The sequence below is a fragment of the Eublepharis macularius genome, chromosome 16 (genome assembly GCF_028583425.1).
Source record: "Eublepharis macularius isolate TG4126 chromosome 16, MPM_Emac_v1.0, whole genome shotgun sequence".
NCBI lineage: Eukaryota > Metazoa > Chordata > Lepidosauria > Squamata > Eublepharidae > Eublepharis > Eublepharis macularius.
The window spans coordinates 2,333,646-2,359,168 of NC_072805.1; the positions used below are offsets into that span (position 1 = coordinate 2,333,646).

General features: G+C 42.0%; 1 protein-coding gene across 1 annotated transcript in view; it reads left to right on the forward strand.

Moving 5' to 3' along the window:
- PCLO (piccolo presynaptic cytomatrix protein) overlaps positions 1 to 25,523 on the forward strand; it is a 303,767-nt gene that overhangs the window by 226,745 nt on the left and 51,499 nt on the right. The window contains exons 15-16 of the mRNA XM_055000594.1: positions 18,344 to 18,397; positions 22,694 to 22,824. Coding sequence (XP_054856569.1) covers positions 18,344 to 18,397; positions 22,694 to 22,824 — 185 coding nt within the window. The remainder of the gene's footprint in view (positions 1 to 18,343; positions 18,398 to 22,693; positions 22,825 to 25,523) is intronic.

The window sequence follows — 25,523 nt, forward strand, 5'->3', positions numbered from 1 at the left end:
AGGGCAGCACAAAAATCTTGCAACACAGGCTTGCAACAACTTGTGATTATATTTCTTTTTTTTTCAATTGGGATTAGTTTAACAGCAAAGAAATAATTTTTTAAATTTTTGTAAAAAAATTATTATTTTATTACTGCAAAGAAATATTTTTTTAAAAAAATTATTATTTTATTACTGCAAAAAAAATCAAAAGCAAATGGAAGGGGGAAAAAGAAAATAGTGCTGGCTACAAAAACGCTATTAGCAAATCTATACATAGGTATCCATAAAGTATCTAAAAATAAGTCCATATACAATTGTTTTCTATATGTGATATGTTGATAAATTTATAGGGTCTCCAATCCAGTGATTTACAGGAGGTGGGCTTTTATCTTCCCAATGTTGAAGTATAAGTCTTCTAGCAACTGTAAGAGTATGGGGGATCCATTTCCATTGACCATCAGTTAGATTCCAAGAGACAGGCAAATAGTTTATCAATACATTAACATCTTCAAAAATAAATGAGCTTTCTAACACAAAATTAATATGACTAATACCTTCCTCCCCAAAGGGCTGAATAACTAAACATGTCCAAAGCATATGCTTAAGAGATGCATTTTGTGAATTACACCGCCAACAGTTATACACTGTGCATAAACCTTTAGTAGAAAGATTGTTGTGTCCAATATACCTTAAACATAATTTTTTGCTGAATGTTTCTACTTAAGATCCATGGTAGACAGAGTATGCCTAGATAAACTATTAACAGATTGGATTTATATTGGTATTGACAATATTATCATTGAGATCAGAAATCCCCTTTCATTATTAAGGGCCATCTGTTTTCTCATCTTGATCAGTTCTCTGTACTTAAATTTCATCAACTCTTGAAGGGCTGACATTGTGCAGTTCATTTTCCGTCTTCTTGTGCAGTCCCGGATGGGACTGCGCATGTGCAGGCCTGACGATTGGAGGTTTCTTAGCTTTACTTTTAAACCACTAGAGGGCGCCCTTGCCTCCCGCGTGCTTGCATAGTTATTTTCCTACCCAAAACTGCCCTCTAAGGAGGCGGGGCACCCCTTGTACCCTCACTTCCTCTTTTGCCACTGTGTAGAGAGGTTCTTGGCTGAGACGTTTCTTGATACCCCATTGCATTACGTAGTGTATTCAATATTCTTTTCCCATCAAGAGTGAGTATGATGGCTGGTAAAGCCATTAAGCGTTGCACGAGTTGCAATACAAAAATGACCAAAACAGATGGACACTCATTGTGTTTGACCTGCTTAGGAGAAGGGCACAATACCCAATCCTATAAGCATTGTCAAGGCTTTTCACCTAAAGCAAGGGCTGAAAGAGCAGTCAGGTTGGAAGCATCACTATGGGAGAAAGCATTAGTGGTTGTGGGATCAACTCCTAAAGTGGCCAAGTCAGTGCAGTCTGCAAGGGCTGAGCCTTCGGATCCAAAAACCCCATCTACCCCTCGACCGAGTTCTTCAGAGTCGAAAACTCCCCAGAGTCGAGACCAACCCATAGCACCTGAGGCGTCGAGTGTATCAGAATCAACTTGGATCTGACAGAGTCAGAAGGAACCGTGCTAACCCAAAATGTCGAGTTTGACACGAACCCAACTGGTACAATTGGATCTGGGTGCTCCGTCTCGATTGGATCCAATGCATCATATCCAACAGTCAAAGTCTAAGGATTCCACAAGGGCTCCTACCCAGGCTCCATCGGAACTGACCAGCAGAGAGGGCTTGCCAACAGAGGAACCCCCCATCTGGGCTCTGAGAAGGAGCAGGAAAGGGACCTGCAGCTAGAAGAGCACTCTTGGAATATACTTGGGAGGCAATGATGGCGACAGAAGGCCCCTTTCCAGTCACCTGCATGGAGAGTGCCATGTTTGTTTTCCTCCCGGAAGAGAAGACGGACTTCACTTGTTAGAAGTGTAAGCTGGTCAGGCTTTTGGAGGAGAAGATTCAGGAAATCAAGGAAGGGGAGGATTTTCTTGAGAAGATCTTGGGGGATCTATACAAACATGAAGAAGTAAGTCAAAGAGAAGAAGAGTCAATCTCCCTTCTGAGCCTCCTCTCAGTTCTGCAGTACAAACCAGAAGATGTGGACTAAGGCGACGCTCTGGTCCACTGGAGCTCAAGAATCGTTTTGAGGTGCTTGAAATGGTGATGGAGACAAGAGTGGAAGGAGAACCACAAAAACCTGGAGGAGGGAGTGAAGAGGACATGGGGCCACACGAAAGTGGAAGAAAACGGAAAGTGGTGGTCATCGGGGACTCTCTGCTCAGGAGTATGGAACGTCATGTGTCCAGGCCAGATCGCTGACTCTGAGAGATGTGTTGCTTGCCAGGAGCCAGAATTCAGGATATTACAGACTGACAAATATCCCTGACAAATATTCATCCAGCCTCTTCTTGAAAACTGCCAGGGAAGGGGAGCTCACCATCTCCCTAGGCAGCTGGTTTCACCTTTGAACTACTCTGACTGTGAAGAAGTTTTTCCTAATATCCAGCAAGTACCTTTCTGCATGTAATTTAAGCCCGTTGCTTCGAGTCCTATCCTCTGCTGCCAACTGGAACAGCTCCTTACCCTCCTCCAAATGACAGCCTTTCAAATATTTAAAGAGAGCAATCATGTCCCCCTCAATCTCCTTTTCTCCAAACTAAACATTCCCAAGGCCCTCAGCCTTTCCTCATAGGGCTCAGTCTCCAGACCCCTGGTAATTCTCTTCGCTCTCTTCTGCACCTTCTCAATGTTGTCCACATCCTTTTTGAAGTGAGGCCTCCAGAACTGCGCACAGTATTCCAGGTGTGGCCTGACCAAGGCAGTACAGGGAGGGACTATGACCTCATGCGATTTTGATGCAATGGCCCTTTTGATACAACCCCAGACTGAGTTTGCCTTTTTTGCCACCGCATCACACTGACTGCTCATATTTAGTTTACAGTCCACTCTGACCCCAAGATCTCTTTCACATACACTACTACCCAGAAGTGTATCCCCCATCCTATATTTGTGCTTCACATTTATGTAATACTGTGCACTTATCTGTGTTGAATTGCATCCTGTTCACAACTGCCCACTTCTCCAGAGTATTCTTGTTGACTTTTAACTCTATCTTCTTGGGTGTTTGCCACTCCTCCCAATTTGGTATCATCAGCAAATTTAATGAGTAGCCCATTTACCCCTTCATCCAGATCATTGATAAAAATATTGAAAAGTACCCGGCCCCAAACCAAGCCCTGTGGCACCCCACTGGACACCTCCCTCCAATCTGATGAAATGACATTCTTTGCATGCGGTCCTCCAACCAGTTCTAATCAGAGATTATAGCTGATCCAAAATGCAGCTGTGCGTGTTATTGCAAGAGTGCCACGTGGGACTCATATAACACCTGTACTATTTCAACTGCATTGGTTGCCAGTGCAGTACCGGATCAGATTCAAAGTTCTGGTGTTAATCTGTAAAGCCCTGTGCAGACTGGGACCAGCGTATCTGTGGGACTGCCTCTTCCTATATATTCCCCGGGGGATGCTCCAATCAAGAGAGAAACAGCTGTCGGTGGTCCCTGGCCCCAGGGAGCCTCGACCAGAGCCAGGGCTTTGTGGGTCCTGGCTCTGACCTACTGGAACTCTCTGTCTATGGGGACCAGGGCCTGGCCAGATATGTTATCCTTTCACTGGGCCTGTAAAACAGAGATGTTCCGCCAGGCGTATGGCTGAGGCTGGGCCAGGCCTCCGCAGGCCCTTCCAGTTAGGTTGTCCATCATCCTGGTTCCACATTGGTTGAACTTAACTTTTTTAAATTGTCTAAATTGTTTGAATTTAAATATTTTAAATTGTTTTTATGGAAATGTAATAGTGATTGTGGCTTTTAAATGATGTGATCCACCCTGATCCCGTTTGTGGGGAGGGCGGAACAAAAATCTAAAATAATAGATAGATAGATAGATAGATAGATAGATAGATAGATAGATAGATAGATAGATAGATAGATAGATAGATAGATAGATAGATAGATAGATAGATAGATAGATAGATAGATAGATAGATAGATAGATAGATAGATAGATAGATAAAGTGATTTAGCCACAGATGTAGCTCAGGTACAACAACATTTGATTCATATACCACCCTTCAGGATGATTTAACACCCACTCAGAACAGCTTACAAACTATGTCATTATTATCCCCACAACAAAACACCCTGTGAGGTGGGTAGGGCTGAGAGAGCTCCTAGAAGCTGTGACTGACCCAATGTCACCCAGCTGACTTTAAGTGGAGGAGTGAGGAATCAAACCCGGTTCTCCAGATTAGAGTCGCGTGCTCTTAACCACTACACCAAACTGCCAGACGTCTGTCAACCAGGCAGTCTTATTGTCTGAAGTGGGAAAGATTTAAAACTTGGGCAGTACAAAGAGACATTAATGCACTTGACTGTACATAGATCATATCTTAGGATTTTTAGAACTCAAGCAGCAGGGGCTGTCAAACTCTTCAATCAAGGTTTACCTAGCAGCCATTTTGGTCTCCACCCACCTGTGGACAATAAAACAGTGTTCTCCCATTACACATCAAAGATGTTCCTGAAAGGTTTAAACAATATGTTCCCATCTTCTAGAAGAGTGGTCCCACAATGGTCGTTGCAGCTTGTTCTCGCCAAACTCCTAAAGAAACCCTTTGAACCCATGGCAACTTGCGGACATTGTCATTCAAAGTGGCGTTTTTAGTGGCTATTACTTCGGCAAGGCGAGTAAGCAAGTTGGCAGCCTTGAGTATAGAGCCCCCGTTTCTAAAAGTGCACCATGAGAAGGTGGTGCTGAGAACCAAATTGCTACCCAAAGTGGCATCCAAATTTCATATGCCTCAAGAGAGAGTGTTGCCCACCTTCTTCCAAGGACAATCGAGAAAGATGGAAAAGGTGTTATGCATGCTAGATGCAAGACAGGTGATTCTCTTTTATTTAGACTGTACAAAACCGTTTAGGGTGGAACCCCACCTTTTTGTATGCTTTTCAGGACCTAACAAGGGGAAGAAAGCGAGTGCACAAACAATTGCAAGGTGAGTAGTGCAGGCTATACAGCTATGTTATAAGAATGCAGGACTTACCCGTTGGAGGTCCATACACACTCCACAAGATCGCAAGCATCCTCCGCAGTATTACTAAAAGGAGGACCACTCCGGGACATCTGCAGGGCAGCAACATGGTCATCCGCTGACACGTCCACCAGACATTTACGCACTGGACATCCTTGACAGGAAGGAAGCAGCAGTGGGCATGGCAGTACTCCAGTCCCTCTTCCTGTGAATAAAGCAAGACCCACCACCCAGGTAAACAGCTTGTTAAACTCCCATGTGGGACTGCACAAGAAGACCAAAAATGAAAAAGGGTGTTGCACTTACCTGTAATGGTTGTTCATTGAGGTCTTCTGTGCAGGCACACATGCCCTCCCTCCTTCTCTACCAATGCTCTTTTGTTACTTACCTGAGAGTGCGGTGGTGAAAGAAGACTGAGGATACGAGCGGCATCCCACCTCCTGGGAGGGTGGTTTTGAGCAGGAAAACAGCCATGCAAGCGCGGGGGGTGTGAGGGCACCCTCTAGTGGTTTAAAAAATATAGCTAAGAAACCTCTGATCGGCAGGCCTGTGCATGCGCAGTCCCGTGTGTGCCTGCACAGAAGACCTTAATGAACAACAGTTACAGGTAAGTGCAACACTGTTTTTACTTTTAAACTCACAATGTTTCTGTTGAATATGCCTTTTCATTCTTTTACAATCACTGTTAAACCAACTATTCCTCTTAACTTCAAAAATGCTCTATCAAGTTCTTTTTCACATAAAGGGATCTGAACAGTTCTAGATCTAGAGGAGTTAGCCGTGTTAGTCTGTAGTAGCAAAATCAAAAAGAGTCCAGTAGCACCTTTAAGACTAACCAATTTTATTGTAGCATAAGCTTTCGAGAACCACAGTCCTCTTCGTCAGATGCATGGAGGGCAGAAAGAAACTGGTCAAATATAGAGGAGGAGAGGGGAGGGGAGGAGGAGAGGAGGGATGTAAACAACTCCTTTGATATGGAGATGCAGACAGCTCCTTTTGGTGTGGGGATCAGTTTGCTTGTGTAAAGGTTCACACAAACTCCTTTGAACTCCTTAAAGTATTACAGGGAATGAAGCCCATTATGGTTCGAGCTTTATCAGTAGTGTTAGAACTCCAGTGTAATAGACAAACTTAATTGTGATTTTTGGTAAAGACGGAAGCTTTGGTCTGGAATATGATACTGTTCTAAAGCTAAATCTATAGAAAACTGGGAGATGGTCACTTCCTTTTTTTAATTAAAGTCATTTTTATTGAATGGGTTAACATACATTCCTTTAAAATATACAATTTCATTTACCCTTCAGATTGATATATATGCCCCCCCATCCCTTCCCCCTCCCCCTTTTCCCTTTTTGACTTCCAACAGCACTAGAACCCCTTTATCATTACCTCTATTCACACTATAGTCCCTATTATCAAAGGTAAAGTTCATATACATTCTCCACACCTCTTAGTAGTTCTCTAAAGTCCACAATTGTCCTCTCACATCCCACTTATTCTCCAGATAGTCCTTAAATTTCTTCCAATCAATTAGAAATTCATTTGGATTTTGCTCCCTCAACTTCCTTGTCATTTTGTCCATCTCCGCCATGTACAACAATTTTTGAATCCATTCTTCCGCTTCTGGTATGTCTTCTTGTTTCCAGTATTGTGCATACAATATTCTTGCTGCTACACTCATATAAAATAATAGTGTCCTGTCTCCCATATTTACTTTTTGCATATTTAGTCCTAGCAACAACATTTCCGGGCTCTACAACAAATTACATTTCATAATTGACAGCATTTCCACATAAATCTTAGACCAAAAATTTTTGGCCTTATCACAAGTCCACCACATGTGGTAAAAAGAGCCCTCATGTTTTTTACACTTCCGACATTTATTTGACATGTCACTGTTTGCATTTGCTAATTTTTTTGGCGTTAAATACCATCTGTAAATCATCTTATATCCATTCTCTTTCAAATTGTTATGTGTAGATGTCTTCAGTGTGTTCCTCCATAAAAATTCCCAATTCTCCATTGTAACATCTTTGTTAAAGTTTATTGCCCATTTCACCATTTGTGTTTTAACTACCTCATCTTGTGCATACCATTTCAATAAAATTTTATACATTTTAGAAATCATTTTTGCTCCTTCTCCAAACAAAATTTCTTCTAATTCTGTATTTTTTGTTCTGAAACCCGCTTTTCTTTTGTCAGATTCAAATACATCTTTAATTTGTCTATATTGCAACCAACCATACTTAAATGGTAACTCCTCTTTACTTTTTATTTTAAAGGTACCTCTGTCAGCCCATAATAACTCTTTGTAGGTTAGCCAATCTTCTCCCTTATAATACATATTTGGGTTCACCACTTCTGCTGGTACAATCCACATGGGCCTTTTTTCCCCCATAAACTTTTTATATTTTTGCGAAATCATGAAGACATTCCTTCTCACAAAATGATGCTGAAACATACCGTCCATTTTATGTTTCTCATACTATAGATACGCATGCCAACCGAACAAGTTGTTATGCCCTTCCAGTGCTAACAATTTAAGATTAGATAGTTTTACCCATTCCTTCAACCAAATTAAGCAAATCGCTTCATGGTACAATCTCAAATTTGGTAGTTGCAGACCTCCCCTTTCTTTTGCGTTACACAACACTTTCATCTTAATTCTTGGTTTTTTCCCTGCCCAGACAAAATCTGATATCTTCCTTTGCCATTTGTCAAAATGCTTCTTATCTTTAACAATTGGAATCGTTTGTAACAAAAACATCCTTCTGGGTAGTACATACATTTTTACAACTGAAATACGTCCCAACAGTGACAAATTCATTTTATTCCATTTCAACAAATCCCTCTCTATCTGTGACCACAGTTTTTCATAATTGTTTTAAAATAAATCTATATTCTTAGCTGTTAATTCTATTCCCAGGTATTTTGTTTTCTGAACCACTTCACATTTTGTAACGTTCATTAGCTCCTCCTGTTTCTTTTTTGTCATGTTTTTACAGAGCAATTTCGACTTTGTTCTGTTTATACTTAACCCTGCCAGATCTCCAAATTCTTTGATTTTATCTAATAATACTGGTAATGTCTGGATTGGTTCTTCCACTATAAACATCACATCGTCCGCAAACGCTCTGAACTTGTAAGAAAACCCTTTAAGTTTTATGCCTTTGATGCTGTCATCCTCTCTTATTTGCCTTAAAAGTATTTCCAGCATCATAACAAACAATAAAGGTGAAAGTGGACATCCTTGTCTTGTACCTTTTCTTACCACGAATTTTGCTGTCAAATCACTGTTAATCACTAACAACGCATTTTGCTCAGTGTATATAGCTTTCACTGCCTTTATAAATTCTTGCCCCAAATCCATCGTTTCCATAGTCAAGAACATAAAATCCCAATTTAAATTGTGAAAGGCTTTCTCTGCATCTGCGAAGAACAGGCCTACCTGATTTTCAGGTGCTTGTCATAATATTCAATGGCGTCCAACACAACTCTCAAGTTATCCCTAATTTGTCTATTTGGTAAAAATCCGGCCTGCTCTTCTCCTACAAATTCCATTAAAAATCTCTTAAGCCTTTCACCTATAATTCTTGCAAAAATTTTATAGTCCTTGTTCAGTAGAGATATAGGCCTGTAATTCTTGACATTTGTTAGATCTTGTGACTCCTTTGGAATCAACGAGATATTTGCTTCATTCCAAGCCTTTGGGAGATCTTTTTTCTTCATAATCTCATTCATCAACTTTTGTAGGGGCTGCACCCGGTCTTTTTTCATTACTTTATAAAATTTTGCTGAGATTCCATCTGGACCCGGTGCTTTCCCTATCTTAGTTGACTCTACAGCTTCTAGGATTTCTCCCTCTGTAATTGGAACATTTAATGTCTCTTTCATTGTTTTTGAAATCTTTGGTAATTTAACTTTTTCTAAATATGCTTCTATTTTCTCTGGGTCTATCATCTTTTTTTGAAATAGTTTAGCATAATATTTATAGAATGTCCTTTTTATCCCTTGATGTTCCATTATTTCTTTTCCTTCTTCAATTATCTTCCCAATAGCTCTTTTCTCCCTTTTCTTTTTCAGTTGCCAGGCTAAATATTTCCCTGGCTTGTTGGCCCCTTCAAAATATTTTTGCTGTGAAGACTTTAAATGCCATTCTAACTCTTTATTTGCAAAAGCCCTCAGCTGCTCTTGTAATATCTTTATTTCTTGAATTATTGTTTTCTTCCCCAGTCTTTTCTGTAAGTCTTTCTTCTTCTTGGAGATTTTTTCCTGTATCTCTTGAAATTTGCTTTGCTTTTTTTCCTTTTCCCTGCTGTTCAATGTGATCAGGATCCCTCTCACCACAGCTTTATAAGCATCCCATACCGCATGTGTTGGCCCCGCCTGACCATTATTTTGTTGAAAAAAATATTTTGTCTCTCTTTGAATGACTTCAATATTCTCTTGACTCTGTAAGAGATCCTCATTTAGTCTCCATCTAAATTTCCTAAATCCTGTCAAAACTTTCCACATCATTGGATTGTCATCCGACCTCATCCTCGGCATGATCTCTATTTTCTTTGTGAGCAGACTTAACTCCTTTGTCGCCCAAATCATATCAATTCTTGAAAAAGACTGGTGTCTTACAGAATAAAAAGTCTTTTATTTTAGGGTTCCAATTTCTCCAAATATCTTCCAAATTTTCTTGTCCAACCAATTCAAAAAATGATCTTGGTAGCTTCCCAGCCTTTTTATACAGTAGTTTGGATTTCTTATCTAACTGCAAGTTAATGACACCATTAAAATCCCCAGCCATTATAATTTGCTCATATGAATATTGATCCAATTTTTGAATTATTTCCTTGTAAAATTCATCTTTAGCTCCATTTGGCGCATAAATTCCTAAAACCAGGGTCTTCTTAAAATTCAAAAAAATCTCTACTGCCAAATATCTTCCATCTTTATCTTAAAAAATTAATTTAGGGTCCATTTCCTCCTTTACATATATCACAACCCCTCTTTTCTTTTGCTTGGCAGATGCCCAAAATTCTTGCCCTAATTGTCTATTTTTTAAAAATTTGCAATCTTGTTCTTTAATATGAGTTTCTTGTAAACATATTATATTACAATTTTGCTTCTTTACCCAATGAAAAATTGCTTTATGTTTTTGAGGTGAGTTCAGTCCATTAACATTCCAAGATATTAATTTGTACTCCATGTTACTACTTTTTAACAATTCCTGGAAAGTCTCTTTCATTATCAAGCAAAAACACCGTCATATCCTGTTTTGACTTGATGATCACTCTTGCAGATTGGAAATTAAAACTCAAACCTTCAGGTATTTCCCGCCTATACCTGATGCCCTTCTCTCTCAATTTTCCAGTTAACTCTCGGTATTTTTTTCTCTCTTGCAAAATTTTCCTTGGCAGCTCTTTCATAATTCTGACTCTGCCTCCCTCCATTTCCAATGGGTTTTGAAAATGCCTTCTTAAAATTTCCTCTTTCATTCTTTTAGTTGTCAGTTGTGCAATTATATCTCTAGGTAAATTCTTCTGCTGTGCATAGCTGGGGTTTACTCTATAAACCAAATCCAAATTAGCTTCAATTTCTTCTGGCTGCTTTTCTAAAAATTCTGCCAATATTGCAACTATTTGATCTTGCATATTTTGCGTCATAGACTCCGGCACTCCTCTAAATCTTAGCTGATTTTCTGTAATTTTACATTCCATCACCTCCACATGCTCCTGCAATGCTTGATTTTCCAATTTTAAGCTAGAGGTCTTCTGCTCCACCTCCTGCACTGTTTGGTTTGTTGTCTGAAGTTACATTTTTATATCATCTATACTCTTAGCCAACTCTGTCACCTCTGCTTTTATTAGATCTTTTATATTTTTTAGCAAGCTTTCCTCCATTCGTTGTATAGATTGGCCCAACTCTTTGTTGCCATCCAACACTTTTTTTTCTAACGCTTCTATAGCAGCTTGCCATTCTTTTTCACCTTTCTTCATCGTGCCTGGGCTAGCTTTTGCGCCACCCCAAGTATCAGCTCTCTTTCTTAGCTCCATTTTTGGTATCCACTTCTATTTCTCTTATTTTAAAGTCTTATTTTAAAATTTTAAAGTCTTATTTCAAATTCGTCTCTTTGACCTTACCAAAATGTCAGGCGCAATTTCTCTATGGTATAATATCCTGTTTGCTTGCTCCTCTTCCCCTTCTCAAAATGGCTAACTTCCGCTTCCTGCTGACCTTTCAATTTCACCATCTCATGATGTTTTCTTTGTTTTGTTTCTGCAGTCTTCTCTGCTCTTCCCATTTCTTTCTTGAGTTGGTCCCTCTCTAGGCAAAGAAGTTCGCTGTTCTCAATATCCTTTACAATCTCTCGATGCTCAATCTAGTTCCTCTCAAGCTCCCTCCCCTTTCTCACTGCTGTTATCTTTTGCAAAACCACAGGTATGTGTAAACAAAACTTATTTTTCTCCTTTAGCGCTATATAGTTCCATCCAATTTCAACAATTTTCGCAAAAATGCCTTGCTCGTTTGCTCAACTAGCAGCCCCATCTTTTTATTTTGCTCCTTTTGCCTCTTTCTTCCACTATTAAGTCCGGAAAACGTGATAGTAATCTTTACCTTCCTTGCTTCACTTGGGTTGTTCATGCTGTTTCTTCCATTTAGAGATGGTCAAATTCGATACAGAGGCTTGGTTTCTGGTGATCTTATGCCGTAGTTCGATTCCAAAGAGCTCTGAAGAGATCTTAGCTCGCCCTTCCCAGAGGGGACCTCAAGGCAATGGGGGAAATCCTTTATTCAGAACCCCCCCGTCACTGAGATCACATGCTCTCAGGGTCCCGTAGCGTTCTGGACCCTCTCCTACCTGGAGAGGGGTGGCAGCAGGTGATGTATGCACCTGGCCTGCCTAAAACAGATGCTCTTGTTTGCCCAGCTCCCCGGGCAATGTCAGGTCACCATCAGTCCAAACCAGAAGTCTGGGAGATGGTCACTTCCCATACAGTCACCAACTTTTAGGAACTCAAAGTGGGAAAGGTAATCAAGTGGGGCCAAGATATAATCTATTATACTGGCTCCTCTGGGAGTCACATGTTAAGTCACCACCCGCTGCATCAACTTCATCATTTTCTGCAAAATAATTGTGCAGTGTTCTAGCTTTATTATTTATGGACCTGGTATTGCACAACATCAGTGTTGAAGGGGGGCTAAATTTCCTCACTCCACACCCAGCATTTCTCAGGATGGGACGCAGGTTGGAAGGATACCGAGCTCTACCATATCTCCGTGTCCTTCTCATCTTGGCCAGAGTCCCACTGCCATGCCTCCCTCACCCCCAGAGGACCGGGATCCCTGACTCCATACGGGTCACTCCCTTCATCCACCACCATTTGGCTCACTCTTTGCAAGAGAAGCTCAAGCTCTTCATTACCTATAATTCGGGCCTTGGTATATAGGCACTTGTAGCCTTGTACCTTTGTCTGATCTGACCTACCCAGATGGGCCCCCGCTGTTATTGCCTCTTCATTGAAATCCCCATGTTGATCGTCCCCTTCCCCTTGCGGCATCAGTTTAGGGTTTAAAGCTCTCCTGATGAAGCTCTCCAGGTTCTTTCCAAACATTTTCTTCCCCGACCTTAAGAAGTGAATCCTATCATGTGCCAGAAGGCCTTCTCTGAGAAAACTTATCCCATGGTCCCAGAACCCAAAGTGCTCCTGCCGGCACCACCGCCTCAGCCAATGATTCACCTCGAGTATGGTCTGCTCCCTTTGCATTCCTCTTCCTTTGACAGGAATGATAGAAGAGAATACCACTTGTTCCCTCAATGTCTTTAACTACCTTCCAAAAGCTTCATAGTCCTCTTTAATTCTTGCAATGGTATTCGTGGCCGTGTGATTCATTCCCATGTGAACAAATGAGTACTGATCAGTCGGTCTGATCAGTTTCAGCAGTCGGTCTGTAATATCCTGAATTCTGTCCCCCAGCAACCAACACATCTCTTGGAGACGGGGATCTGGCCTGAACACATGATGTTACATACCCCTGAGCAGAGATTTCCTGATGACCACCACTTTCCATTTTCTTCCATTTCCGTGTGGCCCCATGCCCTCTTCACTCCCTCCTCCAGGTCTTTGTGGTTCTCTTTCCACTCTCATCTCTGTCACCATCTCAAGCACCTCAAAACGATTCTTGAGCTCCAGTGGACCAGAGCATCATCTTAGTCTACGTCTTCCAGTTTGTACTGCAGAACTGAGAGGAGGCTCAGAAGGGAGATCGACTCCTCCTTCTTCTCTTGGACTTATTTCTTCATGCTTGTGCAGAGCCCCGGGGGGCTCTTCTCAGTGAAATCCTGCCCTTCCTTGATTTCCTGAAGGGTGGTGATCCTCTCCTCCAGGCTCTGAATCTTCTCCTCCAAAAGCCTGACTAGCTTACACTTCTGACAAGAGACGTCCGTCTTCTCTTCCGGGAGGAAAACAAACATGGCACACTCCATGTAGGTGACTGGAAAGGGGTCTTCTGTCCATATCATCACCTTCCAAGTATATTCCAAGAGTACTCTGAGCAGAGTTTCGGGGCCCACAGGTCAAAAGGTAGTTTTTTAAAAAACTAAAATATTAATAAAAACAGAGAAATCACCTCCAAGTGACTATCAAAATACATGAATAAATGTAGCTTACTCAATTCTCTCTATTTATAAATATAATGTAACATAGCATAAATAACAAACATAACAAACATAAAGCTGAGCTATCCTCTCAGCCACCTGACCCCACCCTATTCCCCACCAGGAAACCAATAAATCTTTCATCTAACAACATATAAATAGAATGAAGAGGAAAATAAAATGAAACATCAGAAGGGGGTTTCAGAAAACAATAAACTAGCTAGGAATTGGAGATCTAACTAAACACAGCAAATGAACAGCTGCAGCAGCAGCAGTAAGTAGCAGCTTTATCTGTTAAAAGAAAGAAACTCCGTATAGCTGCTTGGAGAATCTGAGATAAAAATGTGGAGACAGCTTTCGCTTCTCATTCATAAAAGAGACAAAATAAATATTTGTCCTCCCCCCCTTTACCAGAAGGAGGGGGGAAGAAGACAAGGAAGAATTAAAAATGAGATAAAAAGAAAACTATTTAAAAGCTAAAATCAATTGAAATCAGCTAAAACAATACTCCTCTGTAATGGAGCACAGCCTGGAAACACCTGACCACACTCAGCCTTATTGTAGGTTCTGCTTTCTGTATTGTTTCAATAAGAATCTCCAAAAATGAAGGAGATTCTGAAACACTCAAACCTGACAGACCATATTTGGACATCGATGTAACCCCCAGAGTCCCGAGGACCAGGTTCAATGTCTAGAGATAGGCTTACCAATTCAAAATATAAATCTAATTTATTTAAATCAGGGCCGGATCGAGGGGGGCAGGGGGGGTAGTCTGCCCCCAGCGCCACCAGGGAGGGGGCGCCGGGAGCAGCTGCCAGAGGGCGCAGACAGCAGCGCGGGCAGCCTCGCAGCCCCCCGCCCCATTCACCTGACCTGCAGGACAGGGGGCGGGCGGCCACCCCCTGTCCTGCGGGGCAGGCAAATGGTGCGGGTGGCCGTGCTGCCTTTTGCCTGCCCTGCAGGGCAGGGGGTGTGCAGCAAGCCAGCTGGCCCCTGTACTGTGGGGCAGGTGAAAGCAGCGCGGGGGGCTGCGAGGCCGCCCACGCCATTCGCCTGCGGGGAGGCAAATAGCGCGGGCGGCTTCCCAGCCCCGCACGCTGCCTCCATTCTGCCCTGCATGATGACATCACCGAAGTGACGTCATCACGCAGTGCGGGGAGCGCGCACACGCGAGGTGGCTGGCAAGGGTTGCCCACGATCCAGCGCTGATTTAAATATAACAGAACACAACTATGAAACCACTCCCATGGTTATCAATACTGGATCAGTAACCAGTGACCCCAGAGCAGAGTCCTACTCACAATCCCTTGGTAAAGTGCGCAGACAGTTCTGTGGACTTGGCCAGAAGCTATGCCTGGAACAGTCCCAAATATCCAGAAGGCCTCGCCACAGCATGACTCTTCTTGTGAAGACGCTGTCTGAATCCTGGGGCTTGCTTGTTGCCCTCGGAGCAGTTTCCCTTTTCTCCTAGCAGGATGAACTGGGGCAACTCTGTACTAGGGTGCTGGTCTCAAGCAGTCAATGAGCTCAGTGGCCAGCAATTCCTGCTCTTTGTTCTTCCTTGATTGCTCAGCTCTTCCCAGCTACTGCTGGTCTCCCAGGGAGAAGGGTTCAGCTCTTCCAGCTAGCAGTTTCAGCTCTATGATCTTCTTAGCTCCAAAGCTTGGAAACAAGCTTTGCCTTCCAAAGAGCAGCAGCTTCAGCTCTCCTCTCTTCTCTCCCTCCAGTCTTTCCAGCTAGCCTAGTCCTGTATTATGCCACCTCTAATAGTCATGGTGACCTCTCTTTTTTTTCCACATGCCCCATGAGCCTTTGCTAAACATGCAAATTAATACAACCCTGGGTACAGCTCAGTTATCTGCTAGTCTGATCTATCTGTGTATCTGCAGTCTATTAATCAGACCTAGGTCCTAGGTCCCAAACCCTTTTTCCAGTTCAGGCTTACACCAAGTGTCAGAATTGTAAATATTACCATTCAGCATAAGTTGATATTTAGAGAGTTGGAAAAATGACAAGAACTCATCATCATTACCTATCAATTTTCCCCCAATTTTTAAATTTGGATTTGACCATAATGTTAGTTTAGCATGTGAGAATGGGTCAAATTGATATTGTCATTATATTATGTGCCATACTTCTCTAGCTGCAGAGATGGTTGGAGGAACAAAATCCATTTTAACCTAAGTAGACGCTAATGCATTCGCTTTAAAATGTCATTCCAAAAAAAGAGTGATTATATTCCAAGTAAACAAGCATTATCTTCAGATGGAGGATTAAAAAGATGGTGGATGGAGCATGTAAAGCTCACTGACCTCTGCTGCAGTAGATACTTTAATTCAAATTCGTTTTTGCTTTAATCCCTGGTTTCATTACCAGAATGCGGCAGCTTAACTGTATTCCCATCAGAGTAATGGTATTGTCTTGGCAAATCCTACAACATAACTTTGGAGTTATGAGGCTTACAAAAAGAACAGTGATGCAAATGTTAACATTACACGACTGCAACTAGTATACTTAACACAAAAATATAAATAACTATATCTTATACACAGTTTTGAAGTAAAAAATCTTACAGCGCTCAATATATGCTTAAATTTCAGGATATATCATCTAACTGGTTCTTATTTACGTGAAACTGATGGTTAGCTCCAGCTTGTCACCATTTTTACTGTATATTGTGACTGCATGTCTTGGGCTTCCTCCCCCCCCCATGGAACAGCCCTGATAGAATGGGGCAATTATACAGGAAATCCCCCACTACCACAAGCCAATTTACCATCCTAATTTAACAAGTTTTCAAAGAGAAATTTTCAAAAGCAGTATTATAATTAGCAATTCCAATTTCAACCTCCATTAAGTGTAAACAAGTATAAAGTGCAAGTTGGCAAGTCAATATACAGATGGAGATCAGTATAAACCACACAAGAGTCCCAAAGTTATGTTCTATAGATGGTCCAGGAAGTGCTGCAGTGTCTTAAATATATTTTGCTGAAAGACTGCTAGTTGCTTATCTTGCAGGTGTTTTGGTAATGGTTTCCTGGCAGGCCTGAGAAAGTGACCTTGAAGTACAGCAGAGACTGCACTTCTAAGAGACTGAGCAATGCTCATCCTTTCCCTCCTCCCTTCTTCCCTGGCTCTATGAGCCAAAATACTAACGGACTTTCTTCCTTACTGGGGGGTGGGGTGGACTTTGCCCTATAATTATCCTTGCTTTGCCATCCTGAGCCATTCCAGCCAATGATCCTGTCTGACCATCTTGATACTGGTATTTCTCTTCAATAAAGTAACTTTAACTCATACACCTGAGTGATGCAGTGAAGTGCTTGGGGATTTACCTGGCAAGGCCTGACAGAGGTGTGTGTGTGTGTGTGTGTGTGTGTGTGTGTGAGAGAGAGAGAGAGAGAGAGAGAGAGAGAGAGAGAGAGAGAGAGAGAGAGAGAGAGAGAGAGAGAGTCCACTTAGCTGTCTGTCTCCAGAGGTAGGATACCTGTGAGGGCTGCCGGTGTTAGCAACAGGCTCTTCCTGTACTTGGCTGTTTGTGCCAAGGCCACCTTCTTTTTTGTGTAAAGTCCCCTTACTCGTCATCACCAGAGTCCCCTTGTGTGTGTCCTGAGTGTGCCCAACATGAGCCCAGACAGGTGGAGCCTCGTGCTGCTCACACCCCTGTCCTGGCTGTGTCTTAGATTTTGTTTAAGGCAACTATAATTGGCTGCAGTCTTAGCTGAGGTGGAAGTGGGCTTGCTTGTTCTTCCATTGAGTGTATGTGACCCCTTGCCAGAGTAACATTATCCCAGAGCTGAGGGCAAGGCGTGAGCTGAGGGGGGCTTAGAACGCACTTCACTGATGTATTCCATTGCGTTTGTGCCTGTGGAGGGCTTAGTTGCTATCCTGCACTGTCTCCATTGGCCTGTGACTGATTCAGCTTCCCAGCCACCTTACATCTTGCCCTCCCACATTCCTTCTGTATGCAGTCTAGGGGGGACCTGGTTGTACATTTTCTCCTACATCAAAAAGCAAAGCATATTTTTAAAATGAAAGCTGGGAATTCTAAGAGGGGAGTATGTCAAAGGGTCCCGCACACGCAGCAACCACAACAAATCAATAAAATGCCTTGAGGAAAAGCCAGACCTTAGTCTTGCGCCCCTGACATTAAAACAGCCCTATCCCACTATGCAAATGAGCGAGGAGAGTACAGGGCACAAACAGGGCAGCTTATACCTTGTCCACAGAACAGAGTTAAACCAAACCATGGCACCGTATTCAATTGCTGAGGTTTTAATGTTCCATGGCTTACACCTGCCAAAATTAAAACAGTCAAAAGATGTTGGTAAATCAACAGGATTTTAATTTTCAGAAAGTGTCACATTATGACTCTTCAAAGGCTTTTCTTGCTTGCCTTTTGCAAATGTTCATCTCTGCTTTAGATGGTTGGACTATTAAAACCAGGGGCCGGTCGGTAGCCTTGACTTTGTTTCCACGAGCGTCGCAGCAAGAACTGCCACAATCTTGGCAGCCCAAATCAAAGTTCAGTAATGGGGATGGGAATTACAATTATAAAAATGAAGGAAACAGATCATGTCTCTCTCTCTCTTTTTTTAATAATTTAGCAGCCTGCTGAAGCCACAAAGTCCAATTCTCATCCAATTACTGGAGAAATTCAGGTAAGCCTGGTATTAAGCTGTATGGCATTTGTTTTTATATAGCCACATGTGTGGAGCCGTCATCTGTTGTGTCTGTTGTGTCTGCCTCTAGGCCAGTTCACCATGTGTGGAATTCGGTGGGGAATCCCATCCTGATATGCCACACAGAATTGTTGCAAGGCTAATATGGATGGAGGAGAAAGAATAATGGCCAGACGGGGGTGGTTGGCCTTGCTCAGAGAACTCAGTTCTAAACATGGCTTTTAAGCTTCACTGTGTAAATAGCAAGAACTGATGTCCAATAGCAACTAAATTTCCATTAACATGAAAAGAGGCTGAATTGTGAATTTTCAATCTGTAATGCAAGAGGGCATATGTATGTCAATTACTGTGTAGATTTTCCAAACTGGATGTCCACCTTTCCTCTGCCTGATCTCAAATTACAAGCATGATGAGGCCACTTATATGAAGGAAGAAAAGGGCTCCAGCTAGTCTTCTGCAGTTTCATTCTGCTTATTTTGCCCCAGTGAATAATGCCATTGCTGCAAGGGATTAACAAGGGGGATAAATGGGATAAATTGCATGAATGGTTCTGTGCATCGAAGGAGGCTGTGAGTTTGGGTTTCAAAGAATGACAGTCTTCCCTCCGTCAATAAATGCCTCGCCCCTTTTGAGACCGCGGGACCTTCCGCAAACAGCCTGTGATATGACATTGGAGAGGCAGGTGCTGGATGGGGCAGGGAAAGGTATGCTGTTCAGATGAAAAACTCAGCAGTCTCACTGGCTCTTTGGATCATGGCCACTGTCTAGAATTACTGTAATGCTGCCAACGCCGGGTAAGAAAATGTAGACCAGCTATTGGTTCACCACCAATCATCCCGGTCTATTAATTACTTTTTTGCCCCAGACATCCGGGGCACCTTAGAGATGAACAAGTTCATTCCAGAAGAAGTTTTTGTGAGTCAAAGCTCAAATCTGCCCTCCTGGGGCAAGAAAGTAAGTGCATCCGCCCTCCTATCAGATCCAGGATCCATTTGGATTTTGAAATCCCACAAGATCTTAACTTTCTCATTTTCAACAACTTTCTCAAGCTTATCTTCCCAACAATATTTAATGGATGGTAGCTCATACTTTTTGCATAAATTCCATTGCAACATTGCAGCTACTTTATTGGCACTTTTTATAAACAGTTTGTACAATGTATTGTCGAAGGCTTTCACGGCCGGAGAACGATGGTTGTTGTGGGTTTTCCGGGCTGTATTGCCGTGGTCTTGGCATTGTAGTTCCTGACGTTTCGCCAGCAGCTGTGGCTGGCATCTTCAGAGGTGTAGCACCAAAAGACAGAGGTCTCTCAGTGTCACAGTGACACTGAGAGATCTTTGTCTTTTGGTGCTACACCTCTGAAGATGCCAGCCACAGCTGCTGGCGAAACGTCAGGAACTACAATGCCAAGACCACGGCAATACAGCCCGGAAAACCCACAACAACCATAGTTTGTACGATCTTACTGCACCCCTGATGAAATGGTTAACTGTTTCATCAGCTTTTTTACACAATCTATCTTACTGTCATTTGCGATTTTTTCAAATTTTGCTTTCATATACTTTGTTCTTAATGCCTATTCTTGTGTGGCTAATATGTCTGGGCTTGAATTTTTGGTCACTCACTGTCTCTTTATTCAATATCCCTTGCATTAACAATTTCCACATGTTACTCTTGTCAACTTTACCTTCCATGTTCTTCATTTATTGGTCATGCTGTGATTTACTTTGTCAAGGCTCCATACAGGGCCATTTCCACACAGCTTACCTTTTGCCGGAACACAGCATCTTCATGCGTGAAATCGCACCAGGAAGACACTGTTATCACACGATTTCACGCGAGAACACGCTGTGTTCCGGCAAAAGATAAGCTGTGTGGAAATGGCCCAGTTTTTCAACATTTCTTTTCTACAGTCATATTTTGTACTCTTAATTTTAATTGTTCCCTCTATATAAATGTCAGCCAGCATCTTCTCTTTCTTACTCTTGATGTAATCATTCAACAACATCCTTTTTTATTCTACTACTATTTGTTGTACTTGTAACAATCCTCAGCCACCATTTCTTCATGGCAAATATAGTTGAGCCATATTGCTTCAAGGATGTAGAGTGTGATCGGCTGAGGCTATCATGATTTCCCTCGTTTTGCAGTCTAGTGCATCCAATTCGGCTTCTGTCCAATCTACAATTCCATTGCAGTATCGAATCACTGGTCCACGAGATGTTTAGGCCCTAATTTTTGGTCCCTCACCAACTCCGATTTTATCCAGGAATCGAAGAGTCAGTGATCCCTAGTATGGGGCATGTTCCAAGGAGTGCAGCTGTTTGTAACTGGCCAGTTGTTATCCTGTCTAGTCCAATAGAGCCTAGGTGTTTAGTTAGTCCTTTTGAAATTTCACCTAGTGCTTCTATCACTACTGGAATAACTGTTGTATGTTTCTCCCTGAATGTGTCCCTTCTCTCCTCTTACTGTTGTTGTTGTTGTTGAAGTTATTGTTATTATGAGCTAAGTGTCTCTCTAGGGAGGAAAAGCCTGATCTTGTCAGATCTCAGAAGCTAAGCAGGGTCAGTACTTGGATGGCAACCACCAAGGAAGACTCTGTAGAGGAAGGCAATAGCAAACCACCTCTGCTTCTCACTTGACTTGAAAGCCCCTTGCTGGGGTCACTATAAGTCGACTATGACTTGACGGTACACACACACACACACACACACACACACACAAAGTGTCGGTTTAATCAAGATGGTTTTTTCAAAGAGAATGTCTCAAAGACCACAAGAGAGAATGGTTGTGATTGAACAGGCACGGAGAGCTCTCCCTAATTTGCTGCCTGAGAGTCAGGTCCCCCTCCCTCCTTTGCTCCCGGGAGGGAGACCTCCAAAGGTGAAGGGGAAATGCTGCCACAAATGGCTGCAGCTTCAGGACGGAGTACATGCCTTCTGCTGCCGGTTTAGTTGCCCTGAGATTCCTGGTTCTTTCAGGCTTGGTTATTTCTTTTGGAGAGGCATTGGGTCAGTGGTTACTCTTTGTGTGTTTGACATTGACTTCTTTGCCTTGGAGAAAGCACTGGATTTTTTCCCCCGTAGGAAACAATGGAGAGTAGCTTGATCAGCAGCCTACAGAATTAGGCCCCTTGACCAAACTTCCTGAAATGTGGAGGACTTCAGAGAACAGACAGCCCTCATTCCACTGCAATTTTGGTGTAGTTTGCTAAAAAGAATGGCCTCTCCAGCCTGCTGGAAAGATTCCTCCATGGGGAATAATGGAGCCTAATAAATTTGGCTCCAACTCATTTGAATATTAAACCTGGGGTTTTGAACCCAAATATTGGAGATCCCAATATCTGGATCTGAAAAATACCATTTTTAGTGCATGTCCCTGACTTACACCATGAGAAATAGTATGAAGACCTTTAAGAGGAGGGTTTTTTTCAATATTTCTAAATTGTGTATTCTTTTTCATCCCAGGTAGTGATTTGTCCATGATCCAGACGGTTTCCCTAAAGGGCTTTTTGTTTCCAGTGGGACATACATTATTTTTGTATTAATTGCCTTTACATTCTGCCTTTCTTCTGTGGAACAGAAAATTGCATGCATGCTTGTATGCATGGGGGGGAACAGAAAGTCTTTTAACCAGACATCGATCGCAACTAAGCAGGCATTGCTTCAGTGTGGTGGCTATATTGTTTGCTTTCCAGCCATCTCCTTGGACTGTTTTTAAGTAACTATCTATTTAAACTGCACATATCATAAGACTAAGTGGAAAGATGGCTTTAAAATATTTAAAGTAAATAAATAAAGCCACGCGACACAGAGTGATACATGATAAGAGAGATAAGCTCTGCTCACAACCTGAGTTCGATCCTGGCGGAAGCCGGGTTCAGGCAGCCAGCTCAAGGTTGACTCAGCCTTCCATCCTTCCAAGGTCGGTAAAATGAGTACCCAGTTTCCTGGGGGTAAAGTGTAGATGACTGGGGAAGGCAATGGCAAACTACCCCGTAACAAAAAGTCTGCCAAGAAAATGACATGATGCGATGTCCCCCCATGGGTCAGTAATGACTCGGCGCTTGCTCAGGGTTAGGGCACACCTTTACCTTCAAATAAATAAAACCAAACTTCTGTTTAGGTAAAGATAATCTGTTTAAAATAAACCTCTCAGGTCCATTTATGAATATTGTGGAATTAAACCATTGAGTTTCTGACTCAGAAAATAGTATTATTTGGTTTAAAAATAGTATTGATAGTGAGTAGCTAACCTTACTCCATGTTTCCCTAGCTTCAAATCAACTATGACAAACACCTTGGTAATTTGATTGTTCATGTTCTTCAAGCAAGAAACCTTGCTCCCCGAGACAACAATGGCTATTCTGACCCATTTGTCAAAGTCTATCTTCTGCCCGGAAGAGGGTAAGTACGGGGAGAATGTCAGGATGAACCACTCTTGCTAACCTCGGTAGCCTCAGTGTGTACATGCTAAATATTCAAGGAGGCCTTTCTTTATTGCCTATGTATGACCCTTAGAAAAAATTATTTATACTTTTGGAGTTACTTGTTATTATTATGCAGACAACACCCAGCTGTATATTTCTTTATACAAATTACCTGGTGATGGCATAGAAATTCTGAACCACTGTCAAACAGTCAAACAGTGAATTGGTTAAGGGAGAACATTGAAACAGAATCCTAACAAGACAGAGATAATCTTAGTTGGAAAGGCTGAGACCTTAGAAGACATTGAACTTGGGGGCATGGTGTCAGCTTTGGAGAAGATGGATGCCTGAGAGCTGAGTTCCATCCCACCCCACTCCAAAATCCTCCAAAACCCCTATCTTATTAAGCTAGAAATCGCTCCCAGATATGGGGAAACACAGCGCGAATATCAAGAGGCAAAACAGCACAGTTGCAAAGCGTCTGCAAGACTTCTTTGCTGCAACTCAAGCCTCGGCACCAGAATTAACAATTGCAAGCAATGCAAGAACAATGGCACCAACAATGGCACCAACAATGGCAAGAACAATGGAAATGCGGTAGGAACTTCATTGAATATCCCGCCTGACTCAGAACTTGCTGCCTTATTTGCAAACGTGGAATCTTAAACAAAATGGCAAATCTTATAAAGTCACTTTTTGACCAGATCACAGATCTCCAAACTAAAATGAACAACATTATTCAAAAAACAGACTGCACATTAGATATCTCTAGCTCTTTGCAAAACGAAATCCACACTCTGCAAAAGGAGAAAGGGGAGATGCATGAAAAAGTTCTAAACCTGGAAGTAATAACGCACCAGCAGAATCTTAAATTTAGGGGGGTTAATGAGGAACTAACAGCAAAACAAGATTTATCTTTATTCCTAGCCAATTGGCTTGCTAGCCTTTTGCATCCAGGAGTCAAGAAATTCTGCTTTTTGTTTCTGTCTTTACTTAAAAGTTGAAAAAAGGGGGAGGGGGAGTTATCAGAATTCAGAAATCATAATTTAAAACAAAGCTAGTAATTTGTGTTATCTTGCTGTACTGAGGTTTTGAGGGGGTGAGGGAGCCAGTTTTTCTCTTTGCTCCCACTAATGACAGCCTCTAGACTTTGTACATTTGTACAAAGACCCTCAGGAGATTACTCTCTACAGAGAGCCAGTTCGGTGTAGTGGTTAAGAGTGCAGGACTCTAATCTGGAGAACCAGGTTTGATTCCTCACTCCTCCACTTGAAGCAAGCTGGATAACCTTGGCTCAGTCACAGCTTTTAGCTCTCTCAGGTCCACCTACCTTACAGGGTGTTTTGTGGGGATAATAATAATATACTTTGTAAACTGCTCTGAATGGGTGTTAAGTCACCCTGAAGGGCGGTATATAAATTGAATGTTGTTGTTGCTGTTAGAGTCTTTCAGGGGCTGTACAGCTATCATATTATCATACTTAGCATTTTGGTCATAAATCACTCATAGCTAACCTTTATTTTGAGTTTAATAGTTTTTGTAAGGGGGAAAGATGGGAGGGGGGGAATATTTACAACCATACTAATGCTATATAGTTTTTCTATGTGGGAGTGGGGTAGGGGGTAATAATTTTAACTTTTTCCTTTTTTCCCCTAGGTTTATATTCATGTATAGACACTTATTGCTGGTGTACCAATTTATAAGTGATAGTTATATTGTTGAAAAGCCTTATACAATGTTGAAGAATCTTAAATTGTATAACCTAATTTATATATTTCAGCTTTTTGCATTTATCAGCTTTGGGACAAAACCTATCTTCTAAACATAATAGAATATTTTGAGTCTCAAAGCCCATCAAAAACTCAAAGTGTAATTGCTAAATATCAGATTGGAATGTTAATTAATCATTGAAATGCTAATATAAGCAATCAAGCTAGTATAATAGGAATTGATCACCAACAATGTACCATCAAAAGAATAGTAATCTGTTATTTTTGTAACATTTATTGTTTAAAAAATGTTATGTTTGTTTAAGAAAATAAAAAGTTTAAAAAGAGGAGAAAGAGGAAGAAGACATTGAACTTTCCTCCTTTGATGAGGCCCTGCTGCTGTCTCAATTAAGAGCCTCCTAGACCCAGCACTATTACTGGAGAAGTAAATTAATGGTTTCTTCCAACTTCATTTAGCCTGAAAGATGGCTCCCTCCCTCCTTGACCTGACCAATCTGGCCACATGGATCTATGCCTCAGTAACCTTATGGCTACACTATTGTAATGCTCAGTCCATGGGACTATCTTTAAAGTCAATGCAGATACTCAAGTTGGTACAGAAGGCCACAGCTCAGTTGGTAGTGCAAGCTATGGGGGGCATGCATGTTATTCTGCAGTCTCTCCATTGGTTGCCAGTCAGTTACCAAGTTCAGTTCAGTGTACAAGGCCCTTACTGGCCTTGGGCCCATATACTTGTAGGAATGCCTCTCCCACTGTGCTGCCCTGCGTGAGCTTTGGTCATCTAAGCAAAGGTTTCTGAGGGTGCCATACTGCAAATAGGTAAGGTCAGCAATGGCCCATACAGGTGCAGTCTCAGTGGTGGCTCCTACCTTGTAGAACAGCTTGCTCAGGAGGTCAGGAAAGCTCCCATATTTCTGTCGTTCCACAGAATGTGCAAAACAGTAAT